Genomic DNA, 19,409 nt, shown 5'->3' on the forward strand with positions numbered 1-19,409 from the left:
TCAGCTGTTTTAAAAAATGCTAAAAATAGCTTTTAAAAAAGCTATATATAGGGTAGGGAGAAGCACTGATTCATGGGGCAGACAGGATAATAGATAATAGAAAATAGGTGGAACTACTCAGTTCCCATTTGGCTTCCCTTTCCTCTGTCAATTGAATGATCTGCAAAGAAAGAACAAAAATCCTCTAAAAGGAAATCGGCACCTAAAATAAATGAGGCATCAAGTAGTGGGGACAATCACTCATCTATTGTTAATGAGTCCAATTCACCTTGCCTGAACTACTACAGTACATGAACTACTAAAAAGATTTGTAAATGTGATTGCCAAATTGCTGACAGTGATCTTCAAGGAACTCTGAATGGGACAGGTGCCACTGGACTGGAGGCACAGAAATTCTGTCCTGATTTTCAAGGAGTAGAAGATTCAAGATGGTTCAATTTATAGGATAATGAGTTTGACATAAATTCCTGGCAAAATTCTAAAATGCACTATTAAAGAAATGGTTTGTGAAATGAAATGGTGATCAAGGACAAGTCTGTGAGGCAGCCTGTTTGTTAAGAAAGAATCATGAAAGATTAAACTCATGTCCTTTTTTGACAGGTTTACTAGACTGGTAAGTCAAAGAAAAGTTGTAGGTACCATATGCCTATTTTTCAACCAGGTCTGATAAAGTCTCTCAAGATATCCTTAGGATTAAGAGAAAGGGGATGTGGGCTAGATTGTACAGTTAGGTAGGTTTGGAACTGGTTAATTATTAATATTGGAAGAGTACTGATTAATGACTTGATGTGAAACTGAAGGAAGTCTCAAGTGGAGTACCCCAGGGATCTATTCTTAGTCCTGTATTGTTCAACATTTCTATCAATGACATACATGAAGACCTTGTTCAGCCTGCAAAGGACACAATGTTTGGTGGAATTGCCAATATACTAGATCAAAGTTACAGGATCCAAAAGAATTCAAGAGGTTAGAACAGTGGATTGAAACTAACAAGATTACATGAAAGAGGAACAATAGTTGAGTGAAAAAAACAAATTATTACATAATTACAGGATGAGAAAGACATATGGTTAAACAACTATACAAGTGAAAAAAAAAGACCGAGGGGTTTTAACTGATTGCAAATTCAATATAAGTCAGTTGCTAATGCAATCTTGGGCTACTTTAATAAAAGTATGGTATCCACAGCAAGGGAGGTGATCATTCCTCCACCTTAGTCAGAGAACAGCATGAAGATACTATGAGAAAAGAAAGGATATTGGGGCTTTGCAGTGCTAAAAGCATGAGTAGCCTTGGCTATGTGTTTCTTATCTTCCTTTCTGCTGATATATTCTATGCCTACTCATCTCACTGACACTATGTGTTTTTGTGGGAGAGTGCACCCTCAGTTTATGAGGGGAATGCTTCATAACACTGGACTAAGGTCACCTGGTGTATTGACTGGGGACTTCCCTAAGCTCTACATCAATTCATTAATTAATATTCTTCCAATATTGATAATTCACTAGTTCTAAATCTGCCTAATTATACTATCTTACCCATATCACTCCATCTTATTACAAGGATATCTTGAGAGACTTTATCAGACCTAGTTGAAAAATAGGCTTTAGCTAGAGCATGGAGAGGGGGACTTACTTGGTATTAAGGGTTGGAATTAGGAATGACATTCTTTCAGATGCAAAATGTGCCTGTACCTGGTGTATACTGGAGTAGGGAAAAGATATTCTAAAAGAGGGTTACCTCTTTCCTATCTTTGGTATGGTTCTCACTCTGCCCCATTAACTTTCCCATAATTCCCCAGCTATCCCAAGAATTCTTTCTAGGAGCAGAGATTTATTAGAATAAGAAACCAAAAATGTTAGTGATCGGTTTTGAGTTCTATTTCTCAGATTTTCCACAATTGCCATCCAGAGAGGAAAAAGCTCTTGAGATCTACTGTAGGCATCTATATACGTATGAAAACAAAGTGTTTTCCTTACCACACTCTTAGTATAAATTTTATTACTCTAGTTTTTAAGGAACCTGAGGTCAGAAAAGTTAAGTGATGGTGACATTTATGGCTAGTAAGTTTCAGAGCCAGGAGTCACACGCAGGTCCCTTGACTCCAAATTCAATTCCACTACATCAGGCTTATAATAAATAGCTAGTCTTACACTAGTCTTCCCTTGTTTCATGTGAGTCTGTTAGGTCTTATGTGTTTCTAGCTAGATTGTCAAGAATGTAAAAGGGAGCAATGAAGAAGAATATAGCTTCTTTGCTTTATTGACTTTTATTGACTTGTTCTGCAAGATCTCAGGGTATGCTATAAAGCAATAATTATTAACTACATGAATATCTAGTATTATAGAAAAAAACAGAAAAGGACTTAATGGAACATAATCAAGAATTAGAACTCAAAGGATGTAGTAAGAGTCTAGTATGTGATTAATCTGAGATAACCAAACACTGGATAATTCATTATCCAATTAAAACTTCAGATAACAGGATGGCAAAAATAACAATAATATTAGTTAGAATTTATATTGTGTTTTTAACAAAGTACTTTACATATCTCATTTTATCCTTACCACAGCTCTGGGATGTAGGTGCTATTATTATTCCCCACTTTACAAATGAGGAAACCGAAGTAGGCAGAGGTTAAAGTGACTTTCCCAGCTACTAAATATCTTAGGTAGGATTTGAATTCAGATCTCTCTGGATTTCTAGACCTATGTTCTATCCACCATACTACCTATCTGCCTCATAAAAAAAACAAAACAAATTCCATTCCAGCTAAACTGTTCATCATCCTCACAATAACAATAAATTCCAAGCAAATCTACAATGTTATAAAATAAACAATCATCAAGATTAAAATAAATAATATGATGGATCTATTGCAATTGTGGAGGGAAGGAAAATTCCAGTCCAACAAAGACAAGAAATTATAGGAGAAAAAATGAGTTGCTTTGGTCATATAAAAATATTTCTTGCATGCACACACAAAAGTTTTGCAAAAAAACCAATTCCTCTTCTCTTAGTATTCTCAGTTCTGGGGGAAAAGTACATCCAATCAACCCAAACCCCAAGACTCAGGTATCCCACTCCCACTTTCTGAGATGTGCTTCTGACTCCCTCCCGTCACTTAATCCAAATGTATGCCCATGATATCTCCCAGCATCCTTTCATTAAAACAACAGTACAGAGTCTTCTGCATCCAGAAGAAAAAGTAAAGAAACAGACCAGGAAAAAAATCTTTGTGATCAGTATTTCTTATAAAAACCTTTTCTACAAAATCTATAAGAAATTGGCATAGATGTCATATGGGTAAGACCCATTTCCCATATGATAAGAGGCTAAATGAAATAAATGACCAGGCAGATTTTAAATGAAGAAACACATTATCAATAACTAAATGAAGAGCTATTTCAACTCTCTAATAAAGCTCTCAAATAAATGTCGGGTGTCACCTCCCTGATGTCATGGTCCTCTTTGAGAATAAAGGACAAGCAACAAATAAATGTAATTTAAAACAATTCTCCAATACTACCATGTACCCAATCAGCATGTTCAAAACTGACAAAATTTAATGCTAGTGAGACTATGGAGAAGCTATTGCTGGTAGAAGTACGGATTTGTGCAATCTTTTGGGAAAGAAATATAGAATTATACAACAAGAACAACAAAAATATTCTTACCCTTTGAAGTATTAATGTTCATATTCCTAGGCCTATACTTTAAAGATGTTACTGACAGGAAGATAATACTTATTTGAATAGAAATATTCACAACAGCATTATTCAAAATAGTAGAAAAACTGGAAATAATCCACGTTAACCAATGATTGGGAAATAAATGAACAAACTTTAGTTATGCATTTAAAAATAAAATGTGTGTGTGTGTTTCTTAAGGTATACAAAGTTCCTGATAAATATTGTCTCCTTTGAACCTCACAATCTTGGTAATTAGACAACACATGTATTGTTAACCTCATTTTACAGATGAAGAGACAGGCTCAGCAAGGTTAAGTGACTTACCCTTGGAAACATGGTTAGTATCACAGGCAGGAATCATGTTACTTAACAAGTGTGAGTAAATATCACCCCCTCCTTTTCTAGATGTTTAGAAGCATTTCAACGCTCGATTGATTTGGACATAGGTCTCTTGGTCCAAGTCTAGCAGTATCCACTACTACATACCATTGTGCCATAGGGATGACAACTCTAAAGAATATACAGAAATGTGAGAAGACATATGAAGAATGCAGCAGCAGAGAAAAAGTTGAATTAGGACAATAACATACACATACTTTACAATTATGTAAAAAAAAAATCAACATAAAAATACACATAAGAAAAAGAGTATAGAAGGAAACATAGAAGCACGTAGGATGTTTTGTTACTTATTAAAATTAATATATGCATTTAAAATGAATTATACATAATACATTCATGAATATTTTTATTCTGCTTATGTGTATTTGAGGTTTTTAATAGTTCTAAATTTAAGAAGCCTTTATGAAGTGCTAATCACTGAGGATACAAATGTAGAAAAGATCTAGCCTCACTCTCAAGGAACCAACAATCTAATGGATCTGCGTATGTCTATTGAGTGGGATGGGGAGGCAATATATATTATGGTTAATAACTATGGTGAAAAACAGGAGGAGATAAGTTTAGAGAAGAAGTCTAAGAAAACTATTACGAGACATTTTAGAAGATATCACTTTTTGTCCAATAGGGTGGCAATGGGTGGGTCAAGGAGGGCTTCCTGTAGGAGTTGGTATTGTTAAGTCTTTAAGGCTGGGCAGGTAAGTGTGAACCAGATAGTAGAAGAATTTATATTTTACTTCGTGGGCAAAGGGAAGCCACTTAAAGTTTCTGAGTAGAGGAGTGAACAGAGTTAGGGAGATTACTCAGCCAACCCTGTGGAGGATGGATTCCTGAGGAGAGAGACTGGTAACAGGAAGACTAGGCTTTTCAGTTCCTACTCCTATGTTGTTTTCTTCAGGAAATTCTAATTCTATCAGCCAAAGTGAACCCTCCTTTCTTAAGTCTCTTAAAGCATTTGTACTACTCCTATGCACTTACTCTGGTTTGTAATATAATTATTTCTTTAATTTCTGCAACTCAGACTCAGGGACTTACTCATCTTGGACATTTCAAACATCTTTACTGCACTACAGTATGTTTGTTGGGGAGATCTTTTGACCAAAAGGTTCTATTAACATGCTCCAAATGTACCCTTTCACAAATCAAATTAAGTGGATGTCTATGCTATTGGTCATTTTTACCTGTAATTATTAAAAGTGCCACCATTTCCTTGTTAATGTTCAGAATGAAGATGTTGGTATTAAATATACTAGAAAGCTTTCCTCATAGAAGGAGCAGTAATGTAGGGGAAGGAGACCAAGGCTGTAGGATGATATTTATAGTTGGCTGAATAACTCATAGGCTATTGGTTGTATGGTATCTTAGAGATACAGTATGTAGCCCCATCCTCACTTCCATTTTGAAGATGAGGAAACAGACCTAGAGAGGTCAAGTGACCTCTTGCCCAAAGTTATATAGCTAGTGAGGATTCATCTTGAAGCTATTATTAAGACCTTCTTTTTCTCGTGTATTAAATGAGGGGGATGGACTAGACTGGTGGTGTCAAACTGAAATAGAAACAATCCCTGCAGGCTCATATTGACTAAGAAAATCATAAATCAACATTATCTAGGTTGTGTTGTATTTTGGTTTAGTCTATTAAATATCTGCTAATTACATTTTAATCTGGTCCAAGCTTAGTTTGACTCCTTGGGGACTAGATGAGTTACAATGGACTTGTTCGTCCTTCGTTGGCAAAGAAGACCATGTCATCAGAGAAATGATGATATGACTTGCAGTTGACTTTGTTTTGAGTTAGGGAGGGCTGTGCAGGTCACCAGCCTCCCTTCTCCTCCAGAGCCATCTGAATCCACGGACCAGATATTCATCAGGATGACTGGAGATGACCCAGGATGAGGCAATTGAAGTTAAGTGACTTGCCCAAGGTCACACAGCTAGTGAACGTTAGGTGTCTGAGGTGAGATTTGAGCTCAGGTCCTCCTGACTCCTGCACTGGTGCTCTATCCACTGCACCACCTAAATGCCCTAATGGATTTGTAGTATCTCATTGAAGACCTCAGTCTATGCTTCTAAAATGTAAGCTCAGTGGAGGACTCTGCTTTTGGATTCACTTGTGGTCACAATGAATGGACAGATGCTCATGGATCTGGAAGGGTCGTTAACTAATAGTTTATAAGCATATGACCAATCAGTCATAATTATCATAGAATCACAGATGTAGGATTGAAAGGACCCTCCAGAGGCCATCTAGTTCAACTCCTTCATTGAACATAAGGGGAAATATAGTCTAGGAAAGTGAAATTACTTGCCCAAGGTCACATAGGTAGTGTCAGAGGCAGAATTTGAACCCAGGACTTTAGATTCCAAAGCCAGTTCTCCGGTTCTTTCCCCTGTACCACATTACCTCTAAACAACTATAAGAGGAAGTGGTGATCACAATTATCATCTCACAGCTGCTAGTCCTCCAGAAACAGAATGAATTACTCATAAAAATAGAGTCTTGGAAATGTTCTTTTCTGTAATGGACCTCAATTAACTAGGATCTTTTGAAATGAAAAAGGCTTAGGGGAGGACTTGAGGAAAGGCAATCCACTCCTTTCATCGATGTAGGGAAGGCATAATGAGTGGGGACTAGTGTACATTCTGCTAGATGTCACTCATGTGCCGTTGGGTTTTGCTGAACTTCTCTCCCTCCAGCCCCACACCACCCCGCCACCCTCCTCCATTTCTTTTTAAAGCTTGCAATGATTGGTTTGCTGGAAAAAGGAATGGTGGAGGAATATATACAGAAATGAATGGGACGTAAAACCAAAAATATATCTATTTAAAAAAAGGAAAAGGGCTCTGGTTTTAGAGACACAGACTTCTCTAAAAACCCATGCAACTATCCAGTAGACTTTCTATGTTTGCTGATTTTCCCCAGGGTTTAGGAAGGAAAAGCAATTTCAGCTTTACCTTTGTAGCAGTGATCATCCATGGAGTAACATGATTAAAAACAGATTGAATTTTAATTAGCGCTAAAGGACAGAAAGAACTGAGAATAAAAACAAAGGTATCATAGATTGGGAGTTTCAAAGAGAACCATGGAAAAGGGTATTAGAGGGATGGTTTTCAGGGGATTGAATCTGGGGAGGGTAAGATCTGGGCAGGATGAAGATGAGGGTCTTAGAGGATGTAATGGGAAAAGATGGCTTTTCACCTGCAGGAAGATAGGCATAGTGTCCAGAACTGGGGAGGTGATAATTCTACTATACTCTGCCCTCCCCAGAGCTCATCTGGAGAACTATATTAAATTCTAGGTAATAATAACAACAACTTTTTTGTTGTTCAGTTGTATTTCAGTCATGTTTGACTCTCTGCGACCCCATATGAGGTTCTCTTGACAAAGGTACTGGAGTAGTTTCTCATTTCCTTCTCCAGTTCATTTTGCAGATGAGGAAATTGAGGCAAAGAGGGTTAAGTGACTTGCCCAGGGTCACACAGATAGTGTCAAAGGCCAGGTTTGAACTCAGGAAGATGAAACCTATAAATAACATTTATACAGCGCTTATGATAGGCCAGGCACTATGCTAAGCACTTTACAATGATCATTTCATTTGATCCTCACAATAATCCTGGGAGATAAGTGCTACTATTATTCCCATTTTACAGATGAGGAAATAGAGGTAAGTAGAAGCAGAGGTTAAATGACTTGCCCAGGGTCACACAGCTCGTAAGCATTTAGGCCAGATTTGAACTCAGATTTTCCTGACACCAGGCCCAGCTCTCTATTCACTGTACCATGTAATTGTCTCTACCATATTTTAAGTAAGGATACTGAAAAAATGAATGACCTCATTTGGGAGATAGGAGGACTGGCTGAAGTTACTTCTCAGAGGAGAAATCTTGGGGGGAGGGTGTGGTGGTATGAAAGCTCTCTTCAAGTATTCAGGGGGCTGTTTTGGGCAAACAAATCTGAGTTGTGCCGCTTGGCCCTAGAGGGAAGCACTGGGAATGAAAGGTGAGCAAATTTAGCTTTGCTGTAAGAAAAAGTCCCTAACAATTGGAGTCAACCCCAATGGAATGGGCTTTCTCTCTTTTGAAGTCTCAAGTAAATACTGGATGACCCCTTGAAGGTGATAAAGGGGCAATTCTTCTTTGTTAGGACTTTGACTGAACGACTCCCAAAGTTCCAGCTCTAAGATGCTCTGTTCTGTGATTCTGAAGTTTGGGGGCCTTAGAAGCTTTAATAAGAAATGCACAAAGAGCTGGGATGAATGAGCAACATAAAGACATATATAAATGGAAAAGGAAGTGGGCAGGTTACAGAGAGAGAAAGAGGCAGAACAGATGGACTGCCCAAGTGCTGCGCTCATTTCTATGCAAAATGAAACGATCCAGAGGAATGCCTCTCATATTTTCAGTTGCTCCTCTGTAGAGGATTCATGAGAAAAACAAGAGAGGGAAATTGCATTGGAGGAGAAGGTGTGTGTAGGTCACATGGCAGAGATACAGTTTTTGCCTGATGAATTCAGTGTTACTGAAATTAGGGTCATGACTTTGAGCCCTGGTTTCAAAATTTTTTTAAACTGTGAACTAGTCACTATTTATAACTCTCATTGATTGACCAACAATAAGTTCCAGTCCAAGCCTCTGTTGGTCATTGTTTGGGTTTTGATGGTTTAGAGTGAGTGTAAATAGCATTTATTTCTATTCTGGTCAGAAACCCTGAGGGTTATTTCCCTCCTGTATTGATCCCTTCCCTACCCCCCCAAAAAGAGGTTATCTTTTGCCTCATTTCTTACTTAGCCTAATCACTGAATGGGTGTTGCCTCAGACTAACTGAGACCTGAGAAAGAACTTTAGCTTAAAAAGGTCAAGGTCTCCCACAGCATCCAGGGCCATCTCCAGTAGTCCTGATCTATGTCTTGCCACTGGATCCACACAGTTCTGGAGGATAAAGTGAGGCTGGTGACTTTGTATAGCCCTGCCTCACTTAAATCCAATTCACCCGAAAGTCAAGACATCACCTTCCTGGTGCTCTTCAAAAACAAATAGCAGATAACAACCACACAAGGTACAGTGCATGATGCTGTGGTGGGAGACAAAGAAGAGCTGGATAGATAAGAAAATTAAGACACAAGCTGAATGGCTGTGCTAAGGTGACATGACAAATCACTACCAAGATACAGTGGAAAGAGTATTGGGGCATGAGTCAGGAGATCTGGGCGCTGGTACCAGCTGTGCCATTGACTAACCCTGAACAAGTCATTTCCAACTTAACTGCCTCAGATTTTTCACCTGTAAAATGAAGATTAGGCCTGAATGACTTCTGATGTTCCTTCCGGTCCTAAATTCTGTAAATCTATGAGTAAGACTTGATTCTTGTCCTCAGAGACCTCACAGTCTAGGTGAGGAGATAAGATACAAACAAACAAGACAAATATCAAAATATTTAAATGACAGCTCAAGAGATCAATAGAGTGATGCCACATAGTGATATATCATTAAGTGCCAAATAAATGATACAGAAAATAAGAAGAATTCAGAGGAGAGAGAGTCCTTTAAGCTGAGACAGTTAGGGAAGGTTATTATAGAGAGAGTGACAAAATCTGAGTTGGAGTTTAAAAGATTTATGCAGACAGAAAGAATGGAAAAGGACATTTCAGGTGAGCAAACTGGTACAAGCCAAAGCATAGAAACTGGGGAAATATAAGATGTATATGGGGGCAGCTAGGCATTGCAGTGGATAGAGTGCTGGGCCTGGAGTCAGGAAGTCTCAACTTTGTAAGTTCAAATCTGGCCTCAGACACTTATAAGCTGTGTGACCCTGGGCGAGTCACTTAACCCTGTTTGTCTCATGTTACTCATCTGTAAAATGAGCTAGAGGAGGAAATAACAAATCACTGTCTGCAAAGAAAACCTCAAATGGGGTCACAGAGAGTTGGACACAAATAAAAAAAACAACATTAACAACAAAAGATGTATTTGGGTAATGTTAAATGTCTTTGGCAGTACAAATGCTCTATACCATTTTGTTTCGTGATCTCATCATCTCCCAAAGAAATAATTATCATCTAAGCAGATGATTCTCAGATTTACTTATGCATCCTTGACTTCTCTCCTAACCTCTACTCAACTGCCTATTGGACATCTTGAACTAGAAGTCCTTTAGACATCTTGAACTTAACATGTCTAAAACAACTCATCTTTTTTCAAACCCCATCCCCCTTTCAAATTCTCCTATTACTGTCAAAGGCATCATCATACCCAGGCTCAAAATCTAGGTGTCATCCTTGATCCCTCCCCCTCTCTCACCTCCCATATCCAATCTGTTTCCATCTTGTGGATTCTATCTTTGTAGCATCTCTAGTATATCCTCCCTTCTCTCCTATAACACTCTCACCAGTCTGGTACAGGTCCTCACCACAATTCTGGATCCCTGCAATGCCCTTCTGGTTGGTCTCCCTGCCTTAAGTCTCTCCCCTTTTCCAACACACAGGTCTGACATAGTCAGACCCCCTTCTCCTTCTATTCCATAAACTGCAGTGGCTCTCTATCACCATCAAATCTAATAAAACACAAAGTGCTCTGTTTGGCTTCTAAAGTTCTTCATAACCCGACTCTGTCCTACCTTTCCAGTCTTCTTACATTTGCTCCTCATCATATACCCTACAATCCAGTTTCACTGGCCTCCTTGTTTCTCACACACAATACTCCATCTCCCCAGAGGTGTCATTTGAATTGAACTTTGAAAGAAAAGATGGATCTCAAAAGGTGGATGTCAGGTGTCTGGCACGTAGTAGGTATTTACTAAATGCTTGTTGAATTAAATTTAATTGATGTCACAGAGGCAGCATCGGTAACATCTAGATGAGTGATGAGGTCCCTCAAGTTATGGAAAAAGTTGGTGATGGGTTTGCAGCTAAAACCAAACTCTCCATGACTCCTTTATCCTCCAGCCAAGAATCAGCCACACATAAGCAGAGTGCTTTGTCATCTACACAGCGTGATGAACACATGAAGGTATCAGAATCACAGTTCACAAGATGACAGATTTAGAGCTGGACATGACCATTAGAGAGTATTTGGTCTAACACTCTTGTTTTACAGATGAGGAAACTGAGGTTCAGAGAGATGAAATGGCCAGCGTTGCCCAAGGTCACTCTAGTGGTCAGAACAAAGGTTGGAAGATGGGTCTTCTGACTCCATTTTTCTTTCCTTACCTTATTATTTCTTCAAAAGGCCTTAATGTTGCATTTTCTTTTGATAAACAATTCCCATCGGAGTCTCCTTTTTGAGACAATCAATAATAACTCATTTTTTGTTTAAGACTCTATGATTTGCAAAGCATTATGTTATATTATGTCATTTGAACCTCACTACAACCTTGTGCTATAAATTATCTGTATCTTTCAGATAATGAAACTGAGTATCTGATTGAATTTGAGTGATTTACTCAGGATCCCATAGATAGTATGGGCAGTATTCAAAAAAGTAAAGCTGCTCAGTCCATTCCCATCCTTTTAGAAAAAAATGATTGAATGTGGGTGTTTAGCACAATACCAAACCACAACTCTAAAAGATTTTTCTCTGCTGTAGTCTGCTTTTGTATCTCCCACGGAAGCCAACATAATGCTAGGTATAGAATAGACACTCAGCAGCAATTCTGTGTGGATCAATATGCAAGAAATAATACAGATTGCCTGGCAACCCAGGAAAAAAAGAAAATGTTCCTAGGAAATGAACTCCCCGTGGATCCAAAAGCTAATCAGCGTTTGTGGTTTTTTTCTTTTCAAAAAATTCATAGAAAAAGCCAACAATGGAGGAAAAGGTGGGATAAAAGATTTGAAGACTTGATTTCCAACCTGCTGATGAATGTGAACTCAGTTTTCTTCACAAAAGCTCTAGCTATTAACACTGAACTCTTTGTCTTATAATACCACCAGTGGGCAGTATGAAGGCATGGCGTGGTCATAGGTAACTTCACCAAGATGAGTTCTTTGGTATGATTTCTTAAATGTTGCTGTCTTCAATGAGACCAAGAGGTCATAGGTTCCTAGATTTTAATCTGAAAGGGAACTCAAAAGGTCTTCTAATCCCCCTTCACCTTGACTCCTCCTCCTCCTCCTCCTTCTTCCAGCCTGACATAAAATTACCATCAAAGAATTCTTTACTAAGCACATGGTTGGGAGTTCACTATTTTCAAGGGTCTTTTACTCTAGGAGTCTTAGCCATTAAAGACTCTAGGAGCTTTGGGATGCAGCCTAAATGAGTAAGCCATCTTTTGTTTCAAAATTCTGATGAGTGTGCCTAAAGGTAAAGTTTATCTATACCTTTAAGGTTTTCTATGTAGACATTTTGGAAAGAGTAGATGTGTTTCAGGATTTTTGTGAAGTACTGCATTAGAAAAGAAAATGGGACTAGGCATCGGGGGAGTTCTAAGCTCAGTTTGCTGGATGATTCTAGGTGAGTGACATTAGTTTCAGTTTCTTCATCTGTAAAATGGGCAGTTAGGTGGTGCTATGGATAGAGCGATGGGTCTGGAGTCAGGAGGACCTGAGTTCAAATACAGCCTCAGACACTGGTTGTATAACCCCTAAGCAAGTCACTTAACCTTTGTCTGCCTCAGTTCCTTAATTATAATACGGGGATAATAACAGCATTTACCTTGCAAAAAGCACTTAATCCAGTGGCATATAGTAAGAGCTATATAAATTCCCTCTCCTTCCACCCTCCACACCCATTTCCCCATCCTCAAGGAGAGGTGAGAATTTTAATGTGATAATGGATCCAAAAGTATCAAGCACAACACCGTTCTTATGTGACAATAGGAATTAAGACCTAGAAGTGATTTTAGAGATCTAGTCTAATTTCCATATTTTACAGATAAGAAAACTGAAGCCCAAAGAGGTTAAGTGATTTTTCCAACATCACAAAAGTACCATAGTAAGTATGGTTGAGCCAATATTTGAAGGATCCCAGTAGGTAGGGCCTTTGTCTTCAAATCTAATTCTCTTTCTGTTATTTTGCCTTCCTGGAAATCATTGAGCTGGCTATCTCAACTATCCAGAAAGACTTTAGAGCAACCCAAAATCAGTGAAACAAAAGTCACACACTTGCACAAGACCTATTTATTCTTGTTTTATTCACAAGTCAAACAACCTTACATATCTGGTTTCCCACTATCAGATTGGAAGCAAGGATGTGTATGTATGTATATGTATGCATATACTATATCTATATATTGATTTCTCTATATACATATAGAAAGGCATTAAATATATATTTAATGCATATATATGTACGTGTATATATACCTATAGATTTCTCTAAATAGATACAGATCTATAGATATAGCTAGATATAGTTATAGCTATATATAGTTATATCTATAGATATAGATAGACGCTATATGAAATATATCTATATGTACATATATAGATATAATCTATCTATAGATATATCTATATCAATATGTAGATAGATATGTATATGCATATTGTATATAGTTAAATATATACATATATTTAATATCTCTCAATGCCTCTCTCTAGAAATTATCATATCTATCTATCTATCCTTCCTCCTACCCACTTCTCTCTCTCTCTTTCAGTAGGAGGGAGGATTGCAGGAGGCAGGTACACAGACAACAGCAAAAGATATGAGGGAAGACAAAGAAAAAATGAAAAAATATATACAAGGTATCTTAAGATTGTACTAAAACTACATAAGTTAAAAAGCATAGAAGTCTGGGGAACTTTGTTGGGGGCAAAAAGTTCTGATTCTGAACTTCAAACTGGCCTGCTAGCTATTCCAAGAACATGACACTACATCTCCTCTATCTCTTGCTTCCACAATTGTGTGGAGGTAGTTCCTAATGTTGCAAATGGATTTTATCTTCATTTCCACATCACAGAATCCTCAGTTTCCCTTAAAGCACATCTTAGAAGATGCTTCCTTCCCAAGGCCTTTCCTGATCTCTCTTTCTTTTCCCTTTTGAAATTACTTTGAACTACATCACATTGACTTATATGAATATACATTGTATCCTTCCAGTGGAATACAAGCTCTTTGAGGATAAGGTTTGTATTGGTTTTACTTCTGAACACCTAGAACCTAGTCACAGTACCTTATACCTAGTACACACTTAATACAATTCTAATGAATAGAGATTTCCACATGTATGTATCAAAAGTCCTTATGGACATTGCTGTGTAACAGCACACTATAGTAAGTGATGTCCATAATGAAGACCTTGAGTCATCAAGAAAAGGCAAAATTCTGTTCAGTGTGATCCATTTTTTAAAAGCAGAGAAAGTTTTAGAAAGATTTCTTTCCAAATTATTAAGTTTAAAATAATTGGTGCTCAAAGGCATAATCAGTTATCTGAAAATTTTTCTCGTGTGGAAAAGCTCATTCTCTAAGGACCTGGGTCAATGAGGCTCTAGTGCATTATGATTTTTTGCTGTGATCTGGAGTCTCTCCAACAGGTCCCACCTGCCCATTCACTCCAACCTTTTGGTGTCAATTACTCTGTCTCATTGTTTAATGGCAGGTCTACCAGTTACTGTTTCTTGAGCTGTCCAACAGCTCATCAATTTCAGTAAATACTGAAGACTTAACTGCTCAGAAATCAACTCTTTCCCAGTGGAAAAATCCCTGAGCATAATCAAGCAAAGGAAGATTTTAGTTTGAAAAGAGCCAGAATCTTACCTATCCACAAGAAAAAACCCTGTGTTTGTTACCAGAAAATTGCAGTGATTATTCTCTTCTGTGACAATTGCAATGAAGTCAGCAACAAAAAAGTCAATGTCTTAACATTCTTTTAGTGTTTATTCTCCATGGACAGAAGCATAAGTACAGAAATGAGAACAAGGCACAGGAAATAACTTTCCAGAGATGATATTTCCTGCTTAGTCCTTCCATTGAGGTGAGAATGCTAGGCAAAAATCAGCTTGAGGGGAGACAACATGCCAACCCACAAGCAGTATCCTCAGCTCTTTATATCACCATGAAAATGAATTGCATCCATTCTCTCCCTCACTATTTCTCTATTTAAACAGATGATATGAGGTTCTGGTGGCTAACCAGGGAAATAGAAATCTATACCACAGCAAAAAGTACTTTCTACTATTATAAAATAGATTTATAATAGTTACTATATCAAAGACTTGTCTCTTACTCTTCTAACATACTTTAATATGATGTACTGAAAGTAGAATTTCTACTACTACAATAATTAATACATAATATTACATAATAATTAATATATTAAAGATTAACTTCTAACTCTTATAATACTCTTTCATATGAATTGCGTAATTTAGCACCTTACTATGTTCTCCTGTTGATGAAGAATTCCTTCACATATGTGACACTTGACTCCCAAAATTGACTATAAGCTCTTTGAGGGAATGGACAATATTTTCAATTTAACATTTTTTAAAACATTGTGTAAGCGATAGGAGGCAGCCAGGGGTAATGGAGAGAGGTCAGGAAGAGCTGGGGTAAAGTCCTGCCCTTAATACATGATGGACATTTATTTCCTATCATCTACACTCCTTGGTTTTGACTGTACCATCATTATGCCTCTTCCTTTTCTGCCCCAATTCATCAGCAGTAAACCAGAGAGATTTCTTCAACTTGTGTCCTAACACCACATCAGTACTCTCAGTTGTCTCTGCACCTCGGTTTAGAGGGCTGAGTAACAAACTCCGTCCCTCCCCAATTCTCCCTTTACAGAGGGCCCAGAAGCCCAGTCGACTCTTCATTTCCCACCAGCTAACCTGTTTGGTTTAGATTCCACCACTATCGTATTCTCATACCAGGGGCCTTTCCCCCTCCCCTTTTTCAGATTCCCTTTGTGTATTATCTTTCCTCATATGATTGTAAGTAACTTGAGGGCAGGGAACACATTTATTTTTCTTACTTGTATCCCTAGTGCTTAGCACAGTGCCTAGAATATAGTATGCACTTAATAAATGTTTCTCGTAATATATTACTGTATTGAACATGTGACTATGGGCCAGCTACACTTTAGTGACCTGAGCAGCATTGGAAGACTGAACATTGCAGCATGGTTGCCAATCTCAATTAGTAGAAACGGCTTCTTTGTCAGTAATTCTCCTCTGGATTGAAATCATAGATGACCTGAGAAGTCTTCTGCAATGACCCCAGATCACAGTAAAAAAAATAATAATGCAATAGTGTTTCACTGACCTAACATCCTCAAAGGGTGAGTTCTATGCACGAAAATTTTCCAGATAATTGGTTATGTCTTTAAGCAAAAACAGTGTAAGGTATTATGCGAGACACTGTGGAAATAGGGATGAAATAAGGTACAGACTTGCTTACTAGTTAATAGGGGATTTCCATTTTTTTCCATACACTGAGTTCGTTCCTAGAGATTGTCTTAAAGTGACTCATGGTATGGCTCAATCCTGACTGTTCATGCAGTGTTGTATGTAAAAGTGGTGAAAGGAATTTGATAATACTGGAGTTGAATGAAGCAAAATACAAAGCATTAGAAATGATGGCTATGTGTATTTTACCATCATAATTGTTGATTAATCACTGAATCATCATTGGGAAAAACTCCCCTTTCCCTCTTCATAGGGAGCAGTACTGCCCTACCTCATTGATGGCCAGCTGCTCTCCTCCTCCTCCTGGGTGGCCGTAATGGTGGGTGGAGCTTCGGAAGTCCTCATACAGGTCCTCCTCACTTCCCAGCTCATCTCCAAGGGCTGACTTATCCAGGGCTCCATCCGGAATCACTAAAATAGTACAGAATGATATTTTATGAAAGAGAGACATGGGTTCAAGGCAAGCACAAGAGAGAGGAAAGTGGGAAAGGAGATGAACATTTTCATTATAAATGCTCCTTCCAGGATATCTTTTCACATTAAAAGCCAAGAGAAGGCACTTTGGAAGTATTTTCCCAAACCAGACAGGCTACAAAAATTCTATCTGGTTCATAAAGTATACATTGGCTCATGGCCACTTTACCATTCTCTATCTTGTCCCTCCCTTTCCCTTATCTCATTTCTCAAAGCTCATGTCATGAAGTCACAAGAATACAAACATCTGTCTGCCTGAAGTAGAAATACTTATGACTTCTCTCCACAACATACATTCTTACGATAAGCAAACCAAGGGGAAAAACTCAGGGCATAACTGTGCATTTCTGATTATCTGGCTTCATTAGCAACACTTCCTGATTTCCCTTAGGTCTGCTCTGGTTTCCTTATGATCCAAACACTTGTTTGCACTAGTCCGTAGTCTCTTTCATTCATTCATTCATTCATTCATTCATTCATTCATTCATTCATTCACTCATGCATACATTTCCTGCGCAAGTCTTTATTGAGGTTTTGTACTGTGTGTCCTGTGCTGAGAAAGATAAAACAGAAGACTAAAACATGACCTCTGCTCCCAGGCTACTTCCAATAGGCCATAGGACAATAGATGAAAAGGTAATTAACTACTGCTACAAGATGGAATATGACCTTGCACCCACTCTACGAATAAAGGCTCTAAAGATGATAGGAACAGAACACTGGGAGCTAGAGGCATCAGGGAGGCTTCATGGAGTAGATGAGACTGGAACTGAGTCTTCAAGGAGGGCAGAATTTGGATAAAAGGAGGAGAGCATTTCAAGCAAGCTCTATGCACATCAGTGTGAGGACAGAGAAAGAAATGCACACAGTGTGTCCAGACAACAGGGAATACATTGGCCTAGTGGTTAAAGTGTGGAATTCATGCTAGGGAATAACAGGAGGCCCAACTGGGTATGTAGGTTAGGGCCAGATTATGAATGGTCTTCATGGTCGAGTTAAGGACTGTGGGCAGGGTCCTCTAGGGAATGAGGCGCCACTGCAGGGTTTTGAGCAGAAGGGTGACAAGACCACTATCTTCCATACAAATACCATGACAGGTACCTCTAGATCAAGTCAATCCTGGGAGTGGGGATGGAGGACAGAATGACAGGGCTAGAAGAAGCTCGTTGTATATTATTAGCCAGGCATATATTATTGGTACTGTATATTATTGGTCTAGATGACTTTTATAGGTCCTTTTCTGCTCTAAGATTCCATGAATCTGGCAATCACTTGCCATGTCTATATTAATAACAGCCAACATTTATTGCTTGTGAAGCACTTTACATATTACCTCATTTGGCTTTCATAACAATCTTGTGAGGCAGCTGCTATTATCACTATTCCCATTTTACAAATAAGGAAACAATACCTGAAAGATTTTACGTAATTATCTATACAATTATTCCTTCCTCATCACAGGGGTAAGGAATACAGCATCCTTACAAATCTGGAAAATCCACACAAAATTTTTTGGCCCTCCCTTCATATGAGAAGTCTGAGTTTTTTTCTTCATTTTTTATGGGGTATTTACAGTACCTTAATTGTAAAATCTGAGTGAAGTATTTGGTCATAGGATCTATGCTGCCTGTGGCTTTTGCAAAACTCCTCCCAAATTCCCATTTAAATTCTTATGCCAACCTGTGATATATCAATATCACACAATAGGGAAAGTCATGATGTGGAAAGGATAACTATACAATGAAAGGGTTGGGCTGGATGATCTCTAAGGCTGCTCCCAATTCTAACATTCTGGATTTCATGGAGTGATAGATATTCTTTTTGTACTTAGGAAGCATGTGAATTACATATTACAATCATAGATTTAGAGCTTGGAAGGGACTTTATAAATCATTTCATCCCTAGATGTCAAACTCAAACCAGATTAAAATGTAATTGGGAAATATTTAACATAATATATACAAAGATAATACAACACAGGTAACATTAATTTATGGTTTTCTAAGTGAATATGTGGCTCACAGGGATTCAGTTTCTGAGTTTGACATAAGTGATCTAGTCCACCCCTTACCCCCATTTAACTGATGAGAAAAATTAGAGAGGTTAAATGACTCAGTGATAGCTTTATGATGAATTACCATTCTCTGTGTCATTTTGGGGAAATCACTTGACCTCTCTGGTTCTGTTTCCTCATCTTCAAAATGGGGAGGTGGGAGGGGCTACAGTAACTTTAAGGGCCCATACAACTAATAATCTACGAGTGTATCACTCCTCAGCTTCTTCTATATCCTACCTTCTAACTGTAGGTTTCCCCAAGGCTCTGTCCTGGGCTCCTTTCTCTCTTATACATTCTCTCAGTGACCTCGTCAGCTCTCATTTTAAAATTATAATCTCTGCTGGTGACTGCAAGATCTATATAACCATCCTTAAACTCTCTTTTGAGCTACGCTCCTACATCGATAACTAAACATTAGACAATATGAACCAGATGGAGAGAGGA

The 19,409-nt window shown here is 38.2% G+C and overlaps 1 protein-coding gene across 6 annotated transcripts in view; it reads right to left on the reverse strand.

The window, feature by feature from the left end:
- Positions 1-19,409, reverse strand: part of ARHGEF4 (Rho guanine nucleotide exchange factor 4) — a 501,611-nt gene that overhangs the window by 69,468 nt on the left and 412,734 nt on the right. For all 6 annotated transcript variants that reach the window (XM_072613489.1, XM_072613487.1, XM_072613486.1 and 3 more), the window contains one exon: positions 16,707-16,846. In XM_072613489.1, the coding sequence (XP_072469590.1) occupies positions 16,707-16,846 (140 nt within the window). The remainder of the gene's footprint in view (positions 1-16,706; positions 16,847-19,409) is intronic.

Source organism: Notamacropus eugenii, chromosome 5 (genome assembly GCF_028372415.1).
Source record: "Notamacropus eugenii isolate mMacEug1 chromosome 5, mMacEug1.pri_v2, whole genome shotgun sequence".
NCBI classification, from domain to species: Eukaryota; Metazoa; Chordata; class Mammalia; order Diprotodontia; family Macropodidae; genus Notamacropus; species Notamacropus eugenii.